At 36.8% G+C, this 22,342-nt stretch overlaps 2 protein-coding genes across 4 annotated transcripts in view; both read right to left on the reverse strand.

Annotated features, from left to right (window-relative positions):
• slc4a10b (solute carrier family 4 member 10b) overlaps nucleotides 1–11,641 on the reverse strand; it is an 81,081-nt gene extending 69,440 nt beyond the window's left edge. The window contains exons 1-2 of one of the 2 annotated variants that reach the window (XM_084121361.1): nucleotides 11,453–11,641; nucleotides 1,294–1,323 (exon numbers count right to left, since the gene is read on the reverse strand). In XM_084121361.1, coding sequence (XP_083977487.1) covers nucleotides 1,294–1,323; nucleotides 11,453–11,500 — 78 coding nt within the window. In that variant the 5' untranslated portion in view covers nucleotides 11,501–11,641. The remainder of the gene's footprint in view (nucleotides 1–1,293; nucleotides 1,324–11,452) is intronic. The other variant, XM_084121363.1, reaches the window with a different exon arrangement.
• Nucleotides 11,642–14,924: 3,283 nt separating this feature from the next.
• Nucleotides 14,925–21,619, reverse strand: tbr1b (T-box brain transcription factor 1b; the record flags this gene model as incomplete). 2 transcript variants are annotated; one of them, XM_084123000.1, is made up of 7 exons in its annotated part: nucleotides 14,925–16,883; nucleotides 17,867–17,928; nucleotides 18,021–18,179; nucleotides 18,670–18,791; nucleotides 19,034–19,188; nucleotides 19,790–20,367; nucleotides 21,603–21,619. In XM_084123000.1, 6 exons carry the CDS (start codon nucleotides 20,296–20,298, stop codon nucleotides 16,034–16,036), a joined length of 1,857 nt encoding a protein of 618 aa, XP_083979126.1. In that variant the 3' UTR covers nucleotides 14,925–16,033. The 2 variants fall into 2 exon arrangements, with proteins under 2 accessions (XP_083979126.1, XP_083979125.1); XM_084122999.1 differs by lacking the exon at nucleotides 21,603–21,619 and having other exon boundaries at nucleotides 19,790–20,472.
• Nucleotides 21,620–22,342: the final 723 nt, after the last annotated feature.

Here is a 22,342-nt window from a genome sequence, read left to right on the forward strand (position 1 = left end):
GCATGTGTGCGTGTATGCATGTGTGTGTGTGTGTGTGTGTGTGTGTGTGTGTGTGTGTGTGTGTGTGTGTGTGTGTGTGTGTGTGTGTGTGTGTGTGTGTGTGTGGGATAATAAACTTTAAAGAAAATTATTTCTTTACAATACGCTTTTTTGTTTTAACAGTAGTGTGCAGAAGTGTTTTCTGTCATCATTTACTAACCCTCATGTCTGTTCATCTTCAGAACACAAGTGAAGGTTTTGAAACGTCAGTTTTGAAGTTTAAGAGATGTTTATTGGAGGGACAGAAATCTCTCAGATTTTATTGAAAATATCTACAGTCTGATGGGTTTAGGTTTGGAGCTGAAGACAGAACATGGTTTATGAACAGAACTACTGAAAATATTTACATTTTTATGCACTTGACAGATGCTTTTTTTTATCCAAATCGACAAATCGAGTATTTCGATTGGCTGTCACAGGTCTGGAAAACACAATTTTTAAAATGATCATACTATCCTGCATAAAAAGCAATCCTTCGCCTTTTCCTGCTCCTGTCTGACATCAGTGCAGGCGTTAGCTTGTGTAACACAGACTCAGAGCAAATATAGAAGCAGATCAAAAGCTCTCAGATTCGGCTCGATCTTTTGCTGCTGCTCAGAGGGATTTTTCTCTCCTAAAAATGTGTTATCTCCCCAAACAATACATAAATGATTAATTTAATGACAATCCTCCCAGAAGAAGCCAGTGCAGCTCATCTAATAATGCTGCATTGTAAGATCAGAGGAGAAAGATTTGAAAACATGCTTTAATGCTGCGGTTTATGTGATGTAAATCTCTGATACGCAGCTAGATTACTGTAACTGCGCATTGTGGCACTGCTGACGTTTCAAGGTCTTTTCTGACTAAAATGAGCATGTGGTGAGCAGTGTCATTTGAAAGATGACAGATTTATAACATCTGTGACCTGTTGGTATCTATAGACACTACAGTGCCGCCTGAATGCATAAGCCACATACTCAGAAAAACACAGAAACTGTACGAGGAGATCAAGCATACCGTACTCTTTTTTTGATATTTTGATGGCAGTGAATTGTCTTTCCCCAATCATGCATCTGTCTTTTCCAGAATTGACAAATAATTTATGCTGACAGAATTTAGAAAAGCATTCCAGGACCATCAAATCAAAATACATTGGCAGTTTCTTAGTCAATTCAATCCAATCCATCCATGTATGATCCAATACGGTGTGAGACACGATTATGTCATTATATCAACCATCTGAAAATATGAAGTCTATTAAACATTTCTACTCACCACACTTTGTCTTCTAGGAGAGGTGACCGCCTGCAAAATACAAATATTTACAGATTAAATACACAAATTACTAATTCTTCATGAATTAGTACTCAGCATTCACACACATTTAGAACACCATCTCAACTGCTTCATAATGTTCTACTTTGTGCTATAAATATATCGTGATATTTCCAGTGCCTTTAAAATGTGATTTTTATTAAAAATGCGGGTTTGCTGTGCTTGTTTGTACACACACTCAAACACACACTCAAACACACACACACACACACACACACAAACACACACACACACACACACACACACACACATACAAACACACACTCAAACAAACACACACACACACACACACACACACTCAAACACACACACAAACACACACACACTCAAACACACACACACACACACACACACACACACAAACACACACTCAAACACACACACACACACACACACACACTCAAACACACACACACACACACACACACACACACAACAACACACACACTCACACACACACTCAAACACACACACAAACACACATTCAAACACACACACACAAACACTCACTCAAACACACACACTCAAACACACACACACACACTGCTCAAGTGTAAGAACACAGGGAACATCTGAAACATGCAGCGCTTATATTCATTCATTTAAATCACAGCTTTTGGGATTGAGAATCACACTAAGCCATTTCACGATTTTTTTTTGTTTCGATTAATCATCATTAATAATTAATAGTCCTACTATGCATAATTTTTTTCCCTCTAATTATTTTCATGAAACACAGTAATATGCTAGTCTGAGGGTTTGTTTTTGGGTTATAACCACTGATCTATATAATGACATGTCATTCTATATAGATCAGTGGTTATAACCCATTAAATTCTTGATCAACATTAAAGGGGTGGTTGATTATGATTTCACTTTTCTAACTTTAGTTAGTGTGTAATGTTGCTGTTTGAGCATAAACAACATCTGCAAAGTTACAACACTCAAAGTTCAAAGCAAAGGGAGATATTTGCTTTTAAAGAAATCGCTTTTTAAGGACTACAACAAACGGCTGGTAGAGACTACACCACATTCCTCCTGGGTTAGTGACATCACCAACCCTAGAATTTACATAAACCCCGCCCCCTGAACACGATTTATAGATTATTAAAACAGAATATGCTAATCAGTGACTAGAAGATAACTACACATAAGCTACATAAATTCATCAACTAACCATTCAGAAATGTCCTGTTGCTTCTACATGTTGTCACTTCTTCTTGAGTCTCTCCATCATTGTCTGACTCCGGTTTGAACATAAAAGGCTAAAAGTTTTTGAAATTTTCAGTGCATGTGTGTGTGAGGTAAAAGGCCACAAGCTCTTGAAGCTCCGCCCCCTGTGCCGGGAGCAGTGTTGCCAGATTGGAAATGTCAAAGTATCGTACCAGAAGCTCAAAATTATCGTATTTGGAAGAAAATTATCGTACACGAGTCAAACCTGTACACAATACAGCATAGAAATGACAGACAGTCAAGAAATCTCCAACGGGGGGGGGGGGGGGGGTTGGTTCGGTTCTTACAATTGATTGGTTGGGTCCTTACATGCGCTTCGTGAGGCACACTAGCACACACACGCAAGGTCTCTCGCTCCCTCTCTCTATACGTTCTTATCCCGGTAGACGTAGAATCAACAGCTAGATCAATGAGAAACCCTATGATTACAACGACCATCATTTGAAGTGTCACACAGTTCTGAAATTATCGTACATTATAGGATTTTTCCCATTATTGATCGTACATCGTACAGAGGTCAAATTATTGTACAAATACGATAATTATCGTACATCTGGCAACACTGGCCGGGAGCAGCAGCTCATTTGCATTTAAAGGGACAGACACAAAACGGTGTGTTTTTGCTCACCCTCAAAAAGTGTCAATTTTAACATGCTATATAAAAATATCTGTGCGGTATTTTGAGCTAAAACTTCACATACACACTATAGGAACATCAGAGACTTATTTTACATCTTGTGAAAAGGGCATTATACCACCCCTTTAAGTTACAGTACACTTAAAACTATTGTGAATCTGACCGTTCTTGTCAACTGGTGAGTGGAGCTAAGCTGGTGTTCTCAGTTCTTTAAGGGACATTAGTCACAGGCTCAGAAGACAGCAGAGCATGTGGTGAGAGTCAAAAGGTTGCATAATTCTGAACTGTATGCAAATGAGAGGCGAACACTGCTGACATCTGTCAAAGGCATTTCAAAATCTGAAAGTGCTGGAGTTTCACTCCAAGTCACACTGATTCACATTATTCATTTAAATAAATTCAGCTTGCATGCTTTCATTGCACCTAAACTGTGCTAAACAAAAGCATATTAATTTGACACCATTGAGCATTCAAACATATATATATGATAACTGTGTACTGAAAGCAATCACTGAAGACACACACAAACTACATTTACATGCACTCAAATAGCTGGATTGATGGCTAAATTAGACTGAAAACCCTTCATTTAAAACCCTCAATCGATCCGACTGAGCTCGATCTGAATGTCATTTCATTTCTAAAAAACATTTTCTGACACAAATATCAGCTTTCTTTTTATACACTGTAAAAAATTATCGTGATTTTAACGGTCAAAGACTGTAAAAATGCTACAGTGAAAAACTGTTTATTGGTTAAGAGAAAGTTTCCTTACTATATACGGTAAACAACTGTGATAGATCTAACGGTACATTTAATGTAATTTAACTGTTAAATTTACAGTTTTTGGTAGTGAAAAAGAACAAGTCATTGTATAATTTACATTGAAAAACGTAAATTGACATTCCCATAATTCCCTGCGTGACACTTCACATTTGATGTATTTTTGTTGAAATAACTGTTTCTTCATAGTTTTCTTAGTTTTTTCTAATCAGTTATGACATTAGGGTTTTATGTTACATTTTATTATAATAATTAAATACGGTTTATTACTGTAAATTTAAGTAAAATCTGTAAAATCTAAAATGTTGCTACCGTATTTTTTACGGTAAATTTCTGCCAACCACAGCTGCCGGTATTTTACTGTAAATTTAACAGATTTTTTTTTACAGTGTACATGTCATCAAGGCAGTTTTTTGTTCGGAATGCGTGTAACACATAAATAAGCGATAATGTGAATCGTTTAGGGTTCATATAAACACAATAACTATGAAATCGTATTGGATTCATTCTGACTGACGGAAATTAGTGCATGTAAACATAGCTACTGTTGTACCTTTACAGGCACTAAAGCTGCACACATCTGGTGTTTTAGACGGCATTGAGCGGATTTCTTCTGGGTCTAATTTTACACCAGAAAAGGAGGAGGTACCAGGATCTTGCCTCTCAAACACAATAATCCTGGATATCCAAAAAGCACCAATTAGTTTTAAAACAATCTCAGAAGCCTTCCGTACATGCTTAATCTCTGCTAAAGGCCATTACATGAGCATCTCTAGTGGATTATCCAAAAACAGAGGGAGAAGACTTACATATATGATACATATCAGTACATTTACTGAATTCATATCGAGATTACAAGCTCTAGACAGATTAGTCCAAACAATACACATAATTGTCTCTCATCTATCACCGTCTTGAAAGCACATTTACCTGGTTCATTGACAATCGCTATCAACAGATGTAAGTCTCTGCACAGCTCACTGTTTATTTTCCATTAAGCAATAATAAGCAGCTTTGACTCACGCTGAGCGGAAAATGTTTTTCAGTGTAATCTGAATAATAAAGCTTAGCTTTGTCTTAGCAGAGAGCTTTGAAAAAGCCATCATTATATTGTCCTGTGATACCAGACAACATCATGTGTGCTGAGTTTGACATGTCTACTTCAAAATGCAAGCGTCATATATTTAGTGTAACCATTCAATAATAAAATATAGATAGATGTCTACACATCTTTATCAAAAGTTTTTTTTCTTTTTTGTACAAATATCATGTCCTTTTTAAATCATGAATCAATGATGAATATCATTACTCTAATGTATTATCAGAACTAACCTTGCCACGACAGAAAAAGGTCAAAATATATAGTATTTTAAAGAAAGTCGCTGACCTTAACACACAATTATGAGAGTATTCAGGGGTCCTTTTTATGATGTCATTTCCTGTTTTATTGTGGTTGTCACATGACTCCAAAATGTGACCCCGCATAGTGGTTACACCACTGACTTCGATTTAGCAGACAAAGGTTTGAATATTAATAATTATAAATTATATAAAATTGTTTTACTGCTATTTTCCCCCAAATAAATAATTACACCAAACTACTTCACAGAATTTCAGTCTTTTAGTGAGACCTTTTTTTCTTTAATATAATCTCTCTGGACCATTACACCACCTAAAACCTTTGTTGAAGCTCCACAAAACAATATATAAAACATATACCATAATTAATTTTAATCTTTAAGGTGTAATTCATTGTCTGTATATATATATATGTTTTAATATATTTTTGGGCACAGCTGATGCTGTATCAGTAGCTAACCCTGTATGAGTTTCATTCTTCTGTTGAACACAAAAGAAGATGTTTTGAAGAATGTTGGTAACCAGACGGTTGATGTAAACACTGACTTCCATAGTAGGGAAATAAAATGACTATGGAAGTATTTTGAATGGTTACGTCCACTGTCCGGTTACCAACATTCTTCAAAACATCTTCTTTCGTGTTCATCAGAAGAAAGAAACTCTGAAACTGGTTTGGAACAACTTGAGGGTGAGTAAATGATGACAATTTTCATTTTTGGGTGAAATGTCCCTTTAAATGAATTTAAATATCAATGTTTGATGTTTCGCCCCTCTGTGGTGAAAATCCAGCTTTTAATGTTGTTTATATGTCTATGTGGTGTTTTTAATATGCTTTAAGACAAACCATGTGTAAATTCATTAGTCAGCACCATTGCTAAATATTTTCTCCTTAACACTGCAGTGAACCAAAGACAGTCTGCATCTCAATTCACCGACTTATACTACGCCCTAAAAGTAAGTACTCTTTTTGTGAAGAAAAAGTAGATACTTTTGAGTGTGTAGCAAAAGAGTACACAAGCTGCAGTCGCGGGTCTTTCATGTGGAGAACTCTCCTTATATTAAATGCATAATGATGCATTTAAAAGTGAATGGCCAAAAGGACAAGTCCACATTGTTATTGCAGATGAAATATAACACGGATGACATTAAATAAATATATTTTTCATCAGGTTAAACTTTGATTAGTCACTCAAACCCCTTTATCTAAACCTCTCACCGTCGGTCGCGCATTTCCACCATGTTTTGTAGTTTTTGTAACACTTTTTACTTGTGTTTGTAGTTCCTCCTCCAAACCGCAATGGGTTGTGGGCAATTTTAGCTGTTATAGTGAGCCACACTTCGACAATCCAACGGAAATAGTAGACCATCTGGGGACTTTTGACATACTCTTTTCAACATACTATGCTTTGGGACACACTTATTTTAATCTCACATACTGTTTAGGATGGATGGTATGAACATTGAGACGCAGGGTATGTTTCAAAAACACTGGTGTTTCTGACATCACAAACTACCTTGTAACCAATCAGGTCAGCGCGTGATTGTCAACGAGTGGATCTCTGAGCTGAGTGAGTGAGTGGAGGCGGGGCTCATTTGCATATTCATAGAACCGCGTACATACTAAATGAGGCAAGGGTGTAGAGTTACATTCAAGCTATTTTAAGGCATGACAACATTTTTTTTCAAAGTAAAAACGCTTAAATATGTAATTTTGGTGATAAAAGATGAGTTTTTAGAGATAAAATTATTGACTACAGGGGGACTTCAAGAACATTTTGGGTCACCATTAGATGTCCAACTGAGTCCTGAAGCAAAACCAGTTGAGAATCATTACAAAGCATCTGTTAAAAACATTTGACACCATTGCCCTTGAGCTGTTTTTATCAAATATTTGATATGTAACTGAATGTTTATTAAAACCCTATAGATCATGTGATCCCTCGCCTGATCTATTGCCCCAGTGTCACAGATAATCTCCAGTCACAGTGGCTCTCATCTAATTTGTGAATTAAAATGCCACTAACAGCTGTCGAAACTGCTCTCTGATGAAATCATTAGATCCTGTATTAAACACAGACTATCATCTATGGCAATCTAAAACATGAAATCTAACATTTAGAGATGTGCTAGTTAAAGAAGATGTACTAGTAATTGGATAAATGTCACTATCCCCCAGTCCCAGACTAAAATGCATGTTTAAGCTGTTTTAACTAAAAGCAAATTGCACTAATATATGCCATTGTTTTGTCTCAAGATGCACAGCAGTTAAGTTTTTTTTCTAAGGCACGTTTATAGAAGCTACTTAAATATCCTAATTGAACTACGGCCCGCTCAACCTTCAAATACTTGGTCAGCATTTGCCGTAGAAACCCTCCACCTTCCCCAGCTCCACCTGTATAGATCTACTACAGGTAATTCATGTATGCAATATGTCACGTATGTATTGGCAGTAGCAACATTGTCATATCCACTACCCAAACACTCAGAGAGTTGTCATGACAGAAATAGCTCTAGACAGGCTTAGCATCACATCACTGACCCTTAATCATTTGTGCTGAGAATGAGGTGACAAAGCATCCAACAAACAACTCTGATACCTCAGATATCCCTAATTAAACATGTGCTGAAGTGCTTTAAACCACTAACCTGCTCAGAACTGTTTTAAGGGTCATTCAAAAGCTCCTTTTCTGCCAACACTGGATGAATAATGTGATTTGTTCCAAAGTGATTAGAGTTGCTTGCATGAATGATTAAACATACACTTTCTACATTTCACTTGTACAGCATGTACAAGTCTCCAGCACACACAAATACACTCAGCGGCTCAGGGTTTGGTCTAAAAGGGACTTTGATTCCAATTTCAACATTTTCTAAATCTTTAGCAATATATAATAGTATACTAACTTTGACCCTGTAAAGCCTGGCATACACCTTTGGATGAACTCTAAAAATAAAAAGTTTGCATATGAGTTTTTGCTGAGGCTTTTATGTCTCATTTAGGATGATATAGTGAGAATATGGAGCTCATACTCAAACAGAAAAAAACACCTCAATTTTATTCAGAGGCCCAAACTGAGCAAAAACATTATATTTAGTGCATAAGCTAAAATTTAAATTTACAAAAAGTGAGATGAAATTCCTATAGCATGTAATTTAAATCAATAAGATCTTTATAACAGTAAAGCAAAATGCATATAAATATCAGCGGTCACAATCTATATAGCTAAGTACTTTTAAAACATATAATGCAATGCAATACAACAATGATTGAGATATTACTGAAATCTAAAGTTATTCTTCTGTTTACTTTATAAAAATCATTAAAGATTTCACAACGCAAAAACACGTGAACCACGCGCTGAAGATGGAAGATTTTACAATTATACTAAAAGCCTTTTACTTGCTAAAAAGCATGAACTATCAATCAGACGACAGAAGGCATGTAGTAGATTGTGTGCAACAGTTTTTTTTTCAGCAAAGCTATAATCATGTTGATCATTTAAAGGCCTTAGTGTATTCTCTTCCATGTATTCTTGCACTTTAATGGTCTGATTTTTATCACATTTACATTGCATTATGTAATTTAAGCCCTTTAAATGATATTTCCTGAAATATATCTTCATAAACTTATCAGGCTCACTCAGTCGCCAACCCTTCCTAGAAATGAACCACAGCCAAGCTTGGACTGCTATTCGTCACGTCAAACAAAAATAGAGTCCTCTGCAGCTGGACAAGTGCAAATGAGCTCCACGCTCGATCAAACTAGGCCTGTCTGAGACTTCAGCCAGCATGAGGTACAGCACAGCTTTATGAGCAAAGATCTGAGCTGTTAATGTCAAGCTTGCAGGGTTTGTCAACACACAAACAAGAGAGGAATAATGTTTTGATGTTCTACATTTAGATATGCACATCTGCCCCATTTATACCTGAAAAGCGGTGATCTTACAATCTAGATCAGTGGTCCTCGACTGGTGGGTCTCTATATTAAAGGGATAGTTCACCCAAAAATAAAAATTGTTATTACTTACTCACTTTCTCATGTTGAACACAAAAGAAGATATTTTGAAGAATGCTGGTAACCAGACAGTTGATGGTAGCCATTGACTTAGTATTTTATTCCCCTACTATGGAAGTCAATGGTTACCGTCAACTGTTTGATTACCAACATTATTTAAAATATCATCTTTTGTGTTCAACAGAAGAAAGAAACTCATACAGGTTTGGAACAACTTGGGGGTGAGTAAGTACATTTTGGGTGAACTATCCCTTTAAATGAATATAAATATCAACGTTTGATCTTAAGAACATTTTGGGTCACCACTAGATGTCCAACTGAGTCCTGAAGCAAAACCAGTTGAGAATCATTACAAAGCATCTGTTAAATGCCTTTATGACGTCATTGCCCTTGAGCTGTTTTTCTCAAATATTTGATATGTAACTGAATGTTTATTAAAACCCTATAGATCATGTGATCCCTCGTCTGATCTATTGCCCCAGTGTCACAGATAATCTCCAGTCAGTGGCTCTCATCTGATTTGTGATTTAAAATGCCGCTGACAGCTGTCGAAACTGCTCTCTGATGAAATCTTTAGAGCCTGGATTAAACACAGACTATCTTCTACTGCAATATATACTGAGAAGACATGAAACGAGCTAAATAAAGACACTAGCTGCTTATAGCACTTTAATTGATGAACTTTACACAGTTATTGAACTAAACTGAATCAACATAATGACACTATTGTCTTCAGTAGAGCTGCTTTACAGCAGGATTGAACTTGTTTCATAATAGTTTTACAGTTATTGAACTGAACTGAATCAACACTGAACTGAATTAAGCTGAATAATGACACTATTGTCTGTTTAGAGCTTTACAGCAGAATTTGAATTCGTCTCATATTTGATTTTTACATCCTTGATTCTGTTTATTGATGTAAAGCTGCTTTGAATCTGTATTGTATAAAGCGCAGTCGAAATAAAGGTGACTTGACTTGTATGACCCCTTGTTCCACTCCAAAAAGAAAGAAAGAATCAAGGGTTACTCTTTATTTTAAGGTGTCCGTGTTAGTGTAATTATACATTTAAGTACTGAGTAATAATAATTAACTATAGGGTTAGGTTTGTTTTAGGGTTAGTTGCATGTAAATATGCACAATTTATAGTTATTACTATAGTAACTACATGTAACACATCTAACAAGGACGCTATAAAATAAAGTATTACTGAATAAAGAAATAATATTTTGGATAATTAATCCTATTTTAGGACCATTAAAAATTGCATGACATTATGATGATTTCATAGATTATCATTACTGTAAAACAGCAATAGTTCTACTGTATGACAAAGTTACTGCAGTAACCAAAATTAACGGTTACACTTTATTTTAAGGTGTCATTGTTACAGTGTAATTATATATTTAAGTACTGAGTGAGTAATAATAATTAACTACATGTAGTTACTATAGGGTTAGGGTAGGATTAGGATTTGGTTGAGGGTTAGTTGCATGTAATTATGCATAATTTACTGTTATTACTATGGTAAGTACATGTAACATATGTAACAAGGACACTGTAAAATAAAGTGTTACCAAATTAACAAATGAGTGTGATGTATAGATACTTTGCAGTTTAAATATAAGGCTAATTAATTTCTCAAGTATTAAAGTATTCTTAATTGTCATGAGAGAAAAAAAATGCACTTAGGCTTAATTTTCTTTATAGGCTACAATATCATGTCTTTCTGCAGATGTTATATATTTTTTCCCATATGCGAGTTTGCTCAAATTCACTCCTGGTACAAATCAACTTTCTTATCAAGATAATCATCCTGTCCAGACGTCTTGGAAAAAATACACATTTATGTTAATATGATCTACGATGAGAACCTGTGGCGAACAGACCCTCGCGCGTTAATAAAAATCCGTCCTGATCTGCAACATGCAATGCAGAGAAACACGCGTGACGCCTTCAGACTGCAGATGCGCAAAACTCTCACGAGCAAACGCAAGTCATCTATTCCGTCCATGTCACACATCCACTCAATCACAACATACGATCAGTGATCGGACAGATTCGCTGGTCTTACCGCGGGCAGCAGAGGCTCCATTTGTGCGCCTTGATCCTTCACGTCCATCTTCTGTACCTGTGGAACAGATCTAGTGCGTGTGTGTAGTGTGTAGTGCGTACTGCGTGTAGCGGCAGATGATGTGCTCACATATTAGTGCAGTGCTATTACCACGAGCTCACTCATAAGGGCGCATGTTGCTGCTGTGTGACGCAGTTGTGGGTAGTAGGACTTTAACTCCACAGGGGAGGGGGCATTATGTTAAAGTGCCTCACTGCTGGGCCTTAAAACACAGATTAGACGTTTGGAACAAATAACTAGGGAAAGTGTGGGAGACCACAGGACTTACAGTAGCCTAGTCACCTGATGGAGTTTGGGTTCTTTGCCCCTGTCGCCTCTGGCTTGGGGACATTTAATATTCAACAGTATTGATCTGACTGTACTGATGCTACTGTATGAGAACTGAACTGACATCATTTTTTGCAGAACTGCTTTATAGATGAAACAGAACTGAATCAACACTGAACTGACTTTAGCTGAAATGCATCATATTCCTGTCATCACTGTAAAGCTGCTTTGAAACGATCTGTATTGCATAAAGCACTGTATAATTGAAGGTGACTTGACTTAGTGGTCACATTTGTCAGGAATGGGCCATAACTAGGAGGTTTTTGTCTTAAAAGTCCAGTTACACAAATGCTTATTTGAACGCTTTGTTGGAATACGCTAGTTCACCCAAAACTAAACATTTTGTCATAAATAATTTGCTCACTTTTTTCAACAGTGGAACACAAAAGATTATGATATTTTGTAAAATGCCTGGGTTTTTGTCTATTTGAAAGTATTTGAATATTTTTCGTGTTTCACAGAGGAAAGAAAGAAATACAGGTTTGGCAAATGATGACAGTTTTCAGTAAAATATTTGGTTTGCATCTATAGTTTGGTGGGTGGCCAGATGGTAACCCTTGTTCTGAGAAATGTCTTTTGTCTTTTTACTTGTGATATTCATGCAAAGGTCAACTTGGCCTATATGAAGGTCAACATTTAGTAGCCTATTTAATGGCAAGATCCCATTTTCCTGTAATGGTGAAAATAATCTTTCTTGATAGGTTTGTGTCTGAAAGTGTCTCAACTAGCCCATATATATATATATATATATATATATATATATATATGAAGAGTTCAGATGCAAAAGCCTTTAAGTGCCATCTGAAATTTTCTTCTAGAATGATCATTTTTATCAAGCCTGTATATTTAAGTTCAGTAATTTCACTTAAATGACAATTAATACGTAATTTTCATTGCCATTTAAGTGAAATTACTGAATGTAAATATATGAGCTTGATTAAAATTATAATTCTAGAAGAAATCAGATGGCACTTAGAGGCTTTCTCTTCATAATATATAATAACAAGTTCTGTCATATTTTTACATTTATGTGGCTAATGCACCTAATGCTTTCTTCGTTAAGGTGACTCGGTCTGATTTGCTCGGAAACAGTCTAATCATGATCAGTGCAGTGGTTTTACTGTATATTAAGAGCCAAAAAGGTCCAGCTGCCCTTTTAAACCTGCCATCTGTACCAGGACTGCAGTCCGGGTGAACTTATTTATTTGGATGAAGCTGACATTATAAAAATAAATAAATAAAACTTCCTGGACCATGTTTAAGCTGCTTTTTACATCTTTGTTAAACTTTTATATTCTATTCTTATATTTAATAATAATGTATTGTATAGCCTACAAAGGCATATAATTATATCGTAGCATAATGTTTAATCACATCACGCTATAATATAATTATATAATTATATACTAAATAACAATGCAAGTGTCTATTGTTTCATCTTTACGACGTTGTCGCCATCTGGTGTTCGCAATTGTGTGATACAGGTTTCAGGGTTTACAGCGACTGATTTGATTAGTAGTAAAATATACTGGCTTTCTCCTCGGACATCAGATTTTTGAAACAAATAATTAATATTACGTTAATCTCACAATTATATATTGGAACTCTAAAATAACTAATTTAAAAGGTTGCTTTATTTACTAGGCAGCCTATCACTGAACCACAGGGAGGCAGCAAACTATCAAAAAGCATACTGGATATATGAATTTAGAATAGGATAAAACACTACTGTGTTTCTGTTTTTGTAAGGCAGGGGAAAAGTAAGAGTAGTATGAAATTGATAAGCAATTCTGAATTCAGCCAAATGATTCGTTAGGGTCAGCCCACAACACTGCACATTTTACATTACTCCCTTGTCTCTGACAATAATCGAAAGTTTATTAAATTAAATAAAGGAGATATACAAATGTGCAATACCCCCGAGTACAGCACATTTTGAACGTCTCCCTTTTCTGGACCATTCAGTCCAAGTCTTGTATAGTCCACTAATCAGTTGATGATTTATTCACATGTAAATAAATAAATGTGCAGAATACCGGGCAACTTGAGGACCAGGATTAAGAGCCAATGGTGTAGTGTTTTATAACATGGACATTTGATAGATCTTAATCTAAGCTGAAATTGTAAAATGGTCTGAAATGTATGTCCCAGAAAAGTGTACAAAGTCTGCTTTTGGCAATAGTCCAGTGCCTATTTACATTCATAGATATGCATATTTATATGGACGTAAATGAGCCGAAATGGATTAAAGATTTGTATAAGACCTTTATTATCTGTTAATGTTGTCATGTCTTAGATTTTGTGCAGCATATACTACAGTAGCCCCAAAAGGTCATGGGTTCGATTCCCAGGGAAAGCAAGAACTGATAAGAATGTAAATGTGTAGGCCCTACCTTGAAATGCAATGTAAGTCGCTTTGGATAAAAGCGTCTGCCAAATGCATAAATGTAAATGTAAATGGTATTTGGATGCAAGTCGCACAAAAACATCTGAATGTAAGTTGCATTATATAAAATAATAAAATATATAAAATAACTCTATCAACATCAACTGAACTAACTTCAATTTCCTGGGGCTTTTTTGCAATGAATTTTTACCTAAATGGTGCCAAGGTTGATCATGGATGTCAACATTAATTTTAGGGGCAGTTTATAGCTTTATGAGGGTGTGCTGTCCATTTAAATCAAATACTTCAAATGAATCAGTTAACTGAAAAAGTCACTAAAGTGTCTACAAGAGAATAAAAAATTTACAACCCCCATTTTTAAATAAAATCCATGAGAAATCCAAATTTCATGAGAACTGATTAATTTCTGGCCCTGACATCCTTGAGAGGTGTACTTGACTACTAACATCTGATCTGACAAAGTGTCCAAATATTACCATCTTAACTTTGAATGTCTTATATAACCTGAAATCATTTTTGTGGTATTTTTCGGTATGCATGCCACTTGATATTGATTGATTGATGGGCTACATTAAGCTCTGATGTGTTTACCTTTAGGGCTTTTACTGTAAATAGTAGCCAACAGCATTTTTCCCCCATCTAAAATGACAGTCGAATTAAACAAGAAACCAATAGAAAACTACCAAAAAGGTTGTTCTGGGCGATTTGCTGATTTGTCGCATTGCACGACTACATTTTATTATGAAAATGCATCGCACAGGCAACAAAATTCACATTATGGCATTATCATTATATATACTGCTCTAAGACAGGTAGAGGAAAATAGAACAGAAATATTTGGTTTTGAAATCAGCTTAGTTGGAATCCTGTGTATTTCACCCGGGTTTCACATTCTGTCATATTTATTGCAATTAAGCACACCACAATTACATTACCTTTACACATTAGCAGGCCTAACTCGCGTATTTTCTCATGAGAAAACAGCCCATGAAATACAAATGAAAATGTCTGGGTTAGTTCAGTTGTAATACGTGAAGTGATAGTCTATATTTTTGACTCTACAAAAAAGGTAATGGGATTTACGCTGGTGCAGTTAAAAACATACGTTCTGATAACTTTACAACAACATTCACAAAATGAAACTACGGACTATGATATTTACGAACAGACGACGCGACTCTAAAAAGCAACATCAATATAAGCTCACATAAAAAAACGACCTCTGAAAGACACGTGTCCGCCATTTTTATTTCCTGTCAGAGGAACTCTTTTTGGCGGGCTCTTCAACTGGTAAGCAGCTATACTTCCAATTCAGTCAGAACCATCGTTTCTGTCATAACCGGGAACCTACATAAGTTGTATTCTTATTTTTTTCAAACATCAAAATATTTAATATATGTAGCTATTCGAAGGAACGAACAGTTCTAAGTACATTAAACATATAGGCTAAACCTAATCCGGTTTTCTATATTGTACATCAACGTTCAACGAGAAAAATCACAAATGGATAAATACAGTTATGTACATTACTTTCATACTTACAATAGGTTTGACAGTTAGAACCTTAAAATGTCATTTGGAAACGAAAACATCTCAAGCTTTCGTGTCAAAGTTTTTTCCGTTAAAAACGCGACGAGATTGATGACGTCATTGGAACAAGGCGACCGAGATCGGCCGGATATATGAATAAATAAATAAACAAATAAATAAATAAGCACATAAATAGATTGTAAGTCACTTGTGAATCCTTATGAACACACGAGCCATGCATTAGTTGTTCCGAGATTCTAACTGTGGGGGTAAAAGCTGTAGTAGCCGATGTCCTTGGAGCAGTTTTTCTCGCATTCCCTCGGCGTCAACATTTCAGATTTTAATGGAGACGATGTCTCTGAAACCGGCGTGGCAGATGGCGAAATCCTCCTCCGCTTGGCTTGCTCAAAAATCCCAGAATCACTCGAATCGATCGACTTAATTGAGGACGGGGTTTCTATCCAGCTGGATTCGGACAGGTCTTTGGGTTTGGACTCATCCGCCCCGCCTAGCGGTGACCTCTCGGGCGCGATGGCGTCTCCGTCGTCGAGGCCAGGGACCAGGTAACTGGAGGAGCTCGTTCTGCTCCCTACGGAGTTGGACGGCCAGCACGACAGGACAGAGCTGGACTTGCTGCAATATTGCGGTGGTGTGCGGGTGCCCCACCCCGGCGGCTCGCCGTAATACCCCAGGGGTCTGTTGGAGCACCCGGCCCCGGGCAGGGGCAGCGCTTTAACTCCGGCAGCTGCGTACGACAGAAGGGTGGCCGCGTTACCGGCGAAATCAGCAGCCGCGGCAGCATCGTATGCCGAGGCGGCAAAGTCCAGTCGGTTGTTGGCAGGGGTGACAAACCATCGCTGCGGGGAGGCCACCGTGGTGTCCTCGGTTTGTTGCGGGGAGAGCAAGCTGTTACTAAGTGGGACGCTGCGGTCTGTGCCAGGAGCGCCTCCGACGCCAGGGTGAAAGCGGGACTTGGCATACGAGCTGACAAATTGGTCCTGCAGGAAAGAACCAGTCATGGCATATCTTGCGCCAGGCATGATCTGAGAGCGTGGAGAGTCACCCGGGGACGGCGTCAACCGATCGATGTCGCACCCTGTGTAGACACTGGAGAAAGATGATGGACAAACACGTTAATGTTGCATATGAGATGCGTAGCTAACCGTAAATAAAGCGTTGCGAATGTGCAAACGATGCTGCTCACATATCAATTTTCCATTCTGTGCGTAATTGCGCAAATTAACAAATAAGCACTGCTCACGGACAATCAAAATGCACATTGCACTAATACACTTTTAAAATGCTGGGTTGTTTCAACCCGTGTTTGTCTCAAATGGACAAAACCAACCGTTGGGTTTAAAGTTCATTTAAAATGGTTACCAAGGGTTAGAAATTGAAATTTGTTGATTTATTATTATATTTGTTATTTTATTTTATTTTTTGGGTCAAATATGGAAGAAAACCAACCGTTGGGTTTAAAGTTTCAATCATTCTTTTTTTAAACAGTTGGATTTGTCCTTATTTGACCCAAATATGGGTTGAAACAACCCAGCATTTTTTAGAGTGATAGTTTATAAATAATACAAGTAGTAAAATAACTTAAATGTGTTTCTGTTTGCATGCTGTGAATGGAAATTAAGATACATTTGTCTTGAGATTAGCCAGGCCAAATAAGAAACGCACACATTTGATTAATACATCGGCCAATGGGAATTCAGAGTCAATAAAACCTTTCTTTGTGATTTGACTGACACTTTAAATAAATAAAAAAGTACTCTTATCCACATGCACAGATTAAAATAAAACAAGTGCACACAAGACTCCTCCTAATTTTGCTATAATATTCACGTGCCACATTTGAGCACTTGTTATTGTTCTGTCGTTTTTAAGTCTGAGAAATAGAAATGCGCACGCACAAATACAGGATATGGTTTGGTTAAGCTCAGGCTAAAGCAAAAGAAAAAATTTGTTTTACTTCATGTGCATCTAAATTAATTTGTTTCAATCAATAATATTTAATATAATTAACCCTGACTACATAGAAAGTGTCAGACCATGCATTTACACAAGAAAAATAAAATAAAACTTACGTGTCATAATTGTCACGGAATCCTTTTGCAAATGGATTGTGGTCGATTTTTAGCTGCGTGATCTGCAATCAACAACAACAACAAAATTACACACTTTAAAACTCTCCCATAAGTCCATCGATTTTTTTTTTAGAAATCCATTTTTTTTTCTTACATCAGTATTTTGATACGCGGTGACGGCGATAAACTGCGTCTCCGGGAAAGTGAAGGTCTGCACCCGGCCGGGTTGGCTCGTGTCCTCGGTTCCGTCCTCGTTCACCTGCACCACATGCAGTCGAGGCTGGTATTTATGCAGAGACTGCAGGACCACCATCTGCAGGAATTCAAGCGAAAAAACGACAGTCAGAGAGCATCTCCTCACGCGTCTTTACGCACGCGTAGTTCCAACATTGAACTAATTTAGCTAAATTCAGCTCATTTGTAAATTATCTGGTTTATTTATTTATTTTTTAAATACAGTTTTGTTATGGCTAGGAAAAATGGGCATGGTTACAACAACGAACGTATATGTTAATGTAGCATATTTTCATAATTTCAAAAATGTTCAGTAAAATGATCTTACCACAAAAGATAGTGTAATTTTAAATTTACAAAAATATTAATAAACCTAACGAAACTCATATTTTGAGGAGCTGCTTGTAAAAATATATTATCCAATATAAAATTGCTATCCAATATAATTTAATATTCTCTACACACAGAAATGCACAACATTCTTTATATTCATAAAGCAGTCTGAATGCATGACACAGTAGTGGAATTAAAAATAATGAAATAAACAAATCTAACGATCAATAACTGACCTGTCCCGTGTTGTTAGTTGCTCCTTTATTGTTGGTTAGTTTGAGTTTTCCAAAGGATATCTCTTGACGCATCCAGTGCGCACCGGTGTTTGGCGAATCCGGGTGCATGTACACTCTGTTTCCTGTTCACAAATATCATGATTGGAATGTCAGTGCTGAGGTAGCACAACATAAATAATAATAATAATAATAAATAATATATAAACTCCTCTGCATCTTATTCAAATCGACGGTATTTAAACAGTTAGCCTATATAATAGGCTAATAATAATAATCATAATAATAAAAAATAATAATGCAAACATTATTGCTTTGTTATTATAAATTAAACTAAATAAATTGGGGGGAGGCATATTTTGTTTACCTGTTACATTCGTGTCCGCTTTGCCGCACGGGACCCATTTTCCTCCTTGAAAGCGCCAGTGATTCGGATCCGCAAGAATCACGTCCACAAAGATGTTGTAATGCGCCGTTGGATCAAGACCAGATATATTGAAACTCAAAAACGGGAACATACGCCTGGGGGTATATACAATTTCAAGTTTCAATGCATAATTCGGTAGTAGCCTACATGTAGCCAAACCAACGTTTGCAATCTTTAAAAAAAATATTCTATATATATATATATATATATATATATATATATATATATATATATATATATATATATATATAAACTTTGGATTAAAGAAAAAAAATCGAAAAGGATCGGTACAAAACAAATGTAAATATCTTTGAAAACCAAATCGAAAAACAAATGCTTTCGATAAATAAAGGCAAAGGATATAGCCTGAATAATAAATGGGTTTAAATGTTTGGAAAACAAATCCAAAGAATATGAAGATATACAAATAATGCTTAGCAATAGGCTGAAAATAAAGAATAGGTTGACCTAAATCAATAGATTTTTGTTTTTGGATAATGCAGACTAAAATTAAAGAAAATAGATTAAAGATTTTTCGGAATGAAAAAAACAAAACAAATGCTGTGATCCATGTATTTTTCCCACGACTCGTTACCTTAATTTGTTCTATAGATATTTGCGAAAACGAAAACATCAGTGTGCGGAAAATATAGCGTCTAGAACGGACAGTAATCCCCGTAATTGCAAAACACCTACCGCCCCTGCTTGGTAATAATCATCTCCGTTTGATGCCTGTGAAATTTAAGCCACAGGGCCCTGTTGCAGAGGTAAACCTGCGCTTTACCGGGCACAAGCCCGGCCTGAGCGGAGGAAAACTGGTAGAAAGCCGTGCCTTGGTACGCGTGTCCGTACTGTTGCGCGTACGGGTAGCCCGCGGTCGGGTAGCCTTGCGGAGAAGAGTTGCTCAAGAGACTGTTGTAGGCTCCGTTCGTGATGACCGGGTGGTGCGCCATGTAGCGGCTCGGGCTGCCGATGGAAAACGCCGGGTGCGTCGGTCCATGCTGACTCGGGTAGGGAAACATGCTGGTGGGACTCGGCTGAACTTGACTGGACTGAGACAGGAGATACCTTTCTCCTGCAGATCCATCGAAAGTGTGACGACTGTCGGCGACTCCGTCAAGATCAGGAGAGAGTTTGCCTCGCTGGACGTCCCCCGATGAGTCCTTCGAGTCGGAGAAATTGTCTGCCTCTGACTGATTCGTCATCCCAGCGGAGTTTTTTTTCAGAGGTGAACTTCTCTCCAGGTTGTCGCCGACAGATATAATAGGGTAGTCCTGCAAGGCGAACTCAGATGCGTGTGAGTTTGGGTAGCCACTGCCCACAATCATACATTTCTTGGAGCGCGCGAGAGCTGGCGAGATGCAACGCTCGAGCTGCATCGCTCGATGACAAATAGCAATTAACGCGAGCGCGAGAGAAAACTAACGCCTTCCTGCGGCTCGAGCTACTTTGTGCAAGACAGCAAATTAGCCAATTGACACTAGCCTGCAATCAGGAAAGGCTTTGCTTTTCAGTCCTCGGTCTGCATGCTTAATGAATCAACTTTTGCTATTGGTTAACACGTGACGGTAATTTAATTAGACAGAACTTAATTAGTGTAATCAAGGAGGCTTACACGCCACAGTGTATTCACTTCTGCTGGTCATCCATGTTTGTATACTGTAGTCTGTGAAAATTGAGGCTCGTGTGAATCTTCAGTAGACCACTAAGTAGTGCAAATAAACCCTATTGTCTTCCATTCGAGGTCATTGTGTGCTGCTGAATATATTTCTATGCGGCAGAAGTCACTCGGTTTACCACGAAAACTTCATTATTTATTATTTAAAACGCTTGAAATGACACGCCTCGCGCCCTACCTAAAATGTTTGCGTTATAGCGTGAAATATTGGCTTCTCTTGAAGATCTGTTTACTGGTCCCAAGGCATATAAATATTTTATATGAGTGGACTACTCCAAGTTATGCATTCAACGCTTCAAAACATGCCTGAAACAATCAAATCAGGCATGAGTCAATCCAACCAACCACTTTTTGAAAACAAAAAAAAATGCATTGTGTTTGTCGAAATGTGTTTTTAATAATAGGCTATATCTTGAAAGGATTTGTTATTTTAATAATAATAATAAATAAATCAAATATTTTCAAACAGGCAAGGTCTAATTCGCATCTTATAAATAACACTAAAAGGCATGCAATTTGAATCTGGATAATATTACAATTATCCAATGCATTCTAATGAAATAAAGTGCATTGCAGTGTTAGTAGGGGAAATGATTTTGCGATTTTTTTTATTGTATTTTAGTCATTGCACGTTTTTCAAACAAGCGACGCCTACTCGCGTGTATTTGTTATTATCATAAATCAAATAGCATATTACAGTTAGTTTTCGAAGTTTTTCCTCGCTCGTGCCTGTTCTAGAGTAACACGCCGCATGTCAACATCTGAAATAAGAGTCACATCGACCTCTCCATCACCAGCCTGCAATAGGCTCTTCTTATCAGTTCATCTCACCTGTCTCACTGCCACAACTGCCCATCCACACGACCGATTAGAAAACACCGCTGAAGTCTTTGATGAGTGTCTGAGAAACTCTCGCATGTTCTGGCCCTTTAAATAAGGGGGAAACACACTTAACATTGCGGTATCATGTTCAAAACTTTATTAGAACGGATTATAAATTATATATGTATATGTATATATATATATATATATACACACACACGCAACCACAAAAATAATTAGTGGTTCTCAACTAAGTTTGATTTACAAAAATAATAATAATAATAAATCAAACACTGAAATTGATTAATACTACCTTGAACTGCACTAGCCCAACAATCTGACATAGACTGAATAAGAAAACTGACTATTTTGTGAATGCATAACACTATAAGTGTGATTTAACAGCATAACACATAGAATCAAACACTGGGCCAAATATTGTTTTAGTATTAGCCATATTACCAAGTGACAGATGAATTTGCGCCACAATACCAGTTTGATTGGGTGACATAAACAACAAAAGAAATGGGAAATATTTTCTTCTCTCTTAGAAAGGCTGATAAGACTATTCATTTTGCCATCCTAACTAGCACTTTATTCACAGTTGTGTTCCCCATGTACATACTATACTTATAGTAATAATAAATAATAATAATAATAATAAATTATAGTACTGATTATACAATAACTTGGTAATAACTAAATCTGAACCTACCCTTAAACCTAACCATAACCCATGTAATTAGCCT

This window comes from Abramis brama, assembly GCF_963993115.1.
Source record: "Abramis brama genome assembly, chromosome: 8".
In the NCBI taxonomy this organism is placed as follows: Eukaryota; Metazoa; Chordata; class Actinopteri; order Cypriniformes; family Leuciscidae; genus Abramis; species Abramis brama.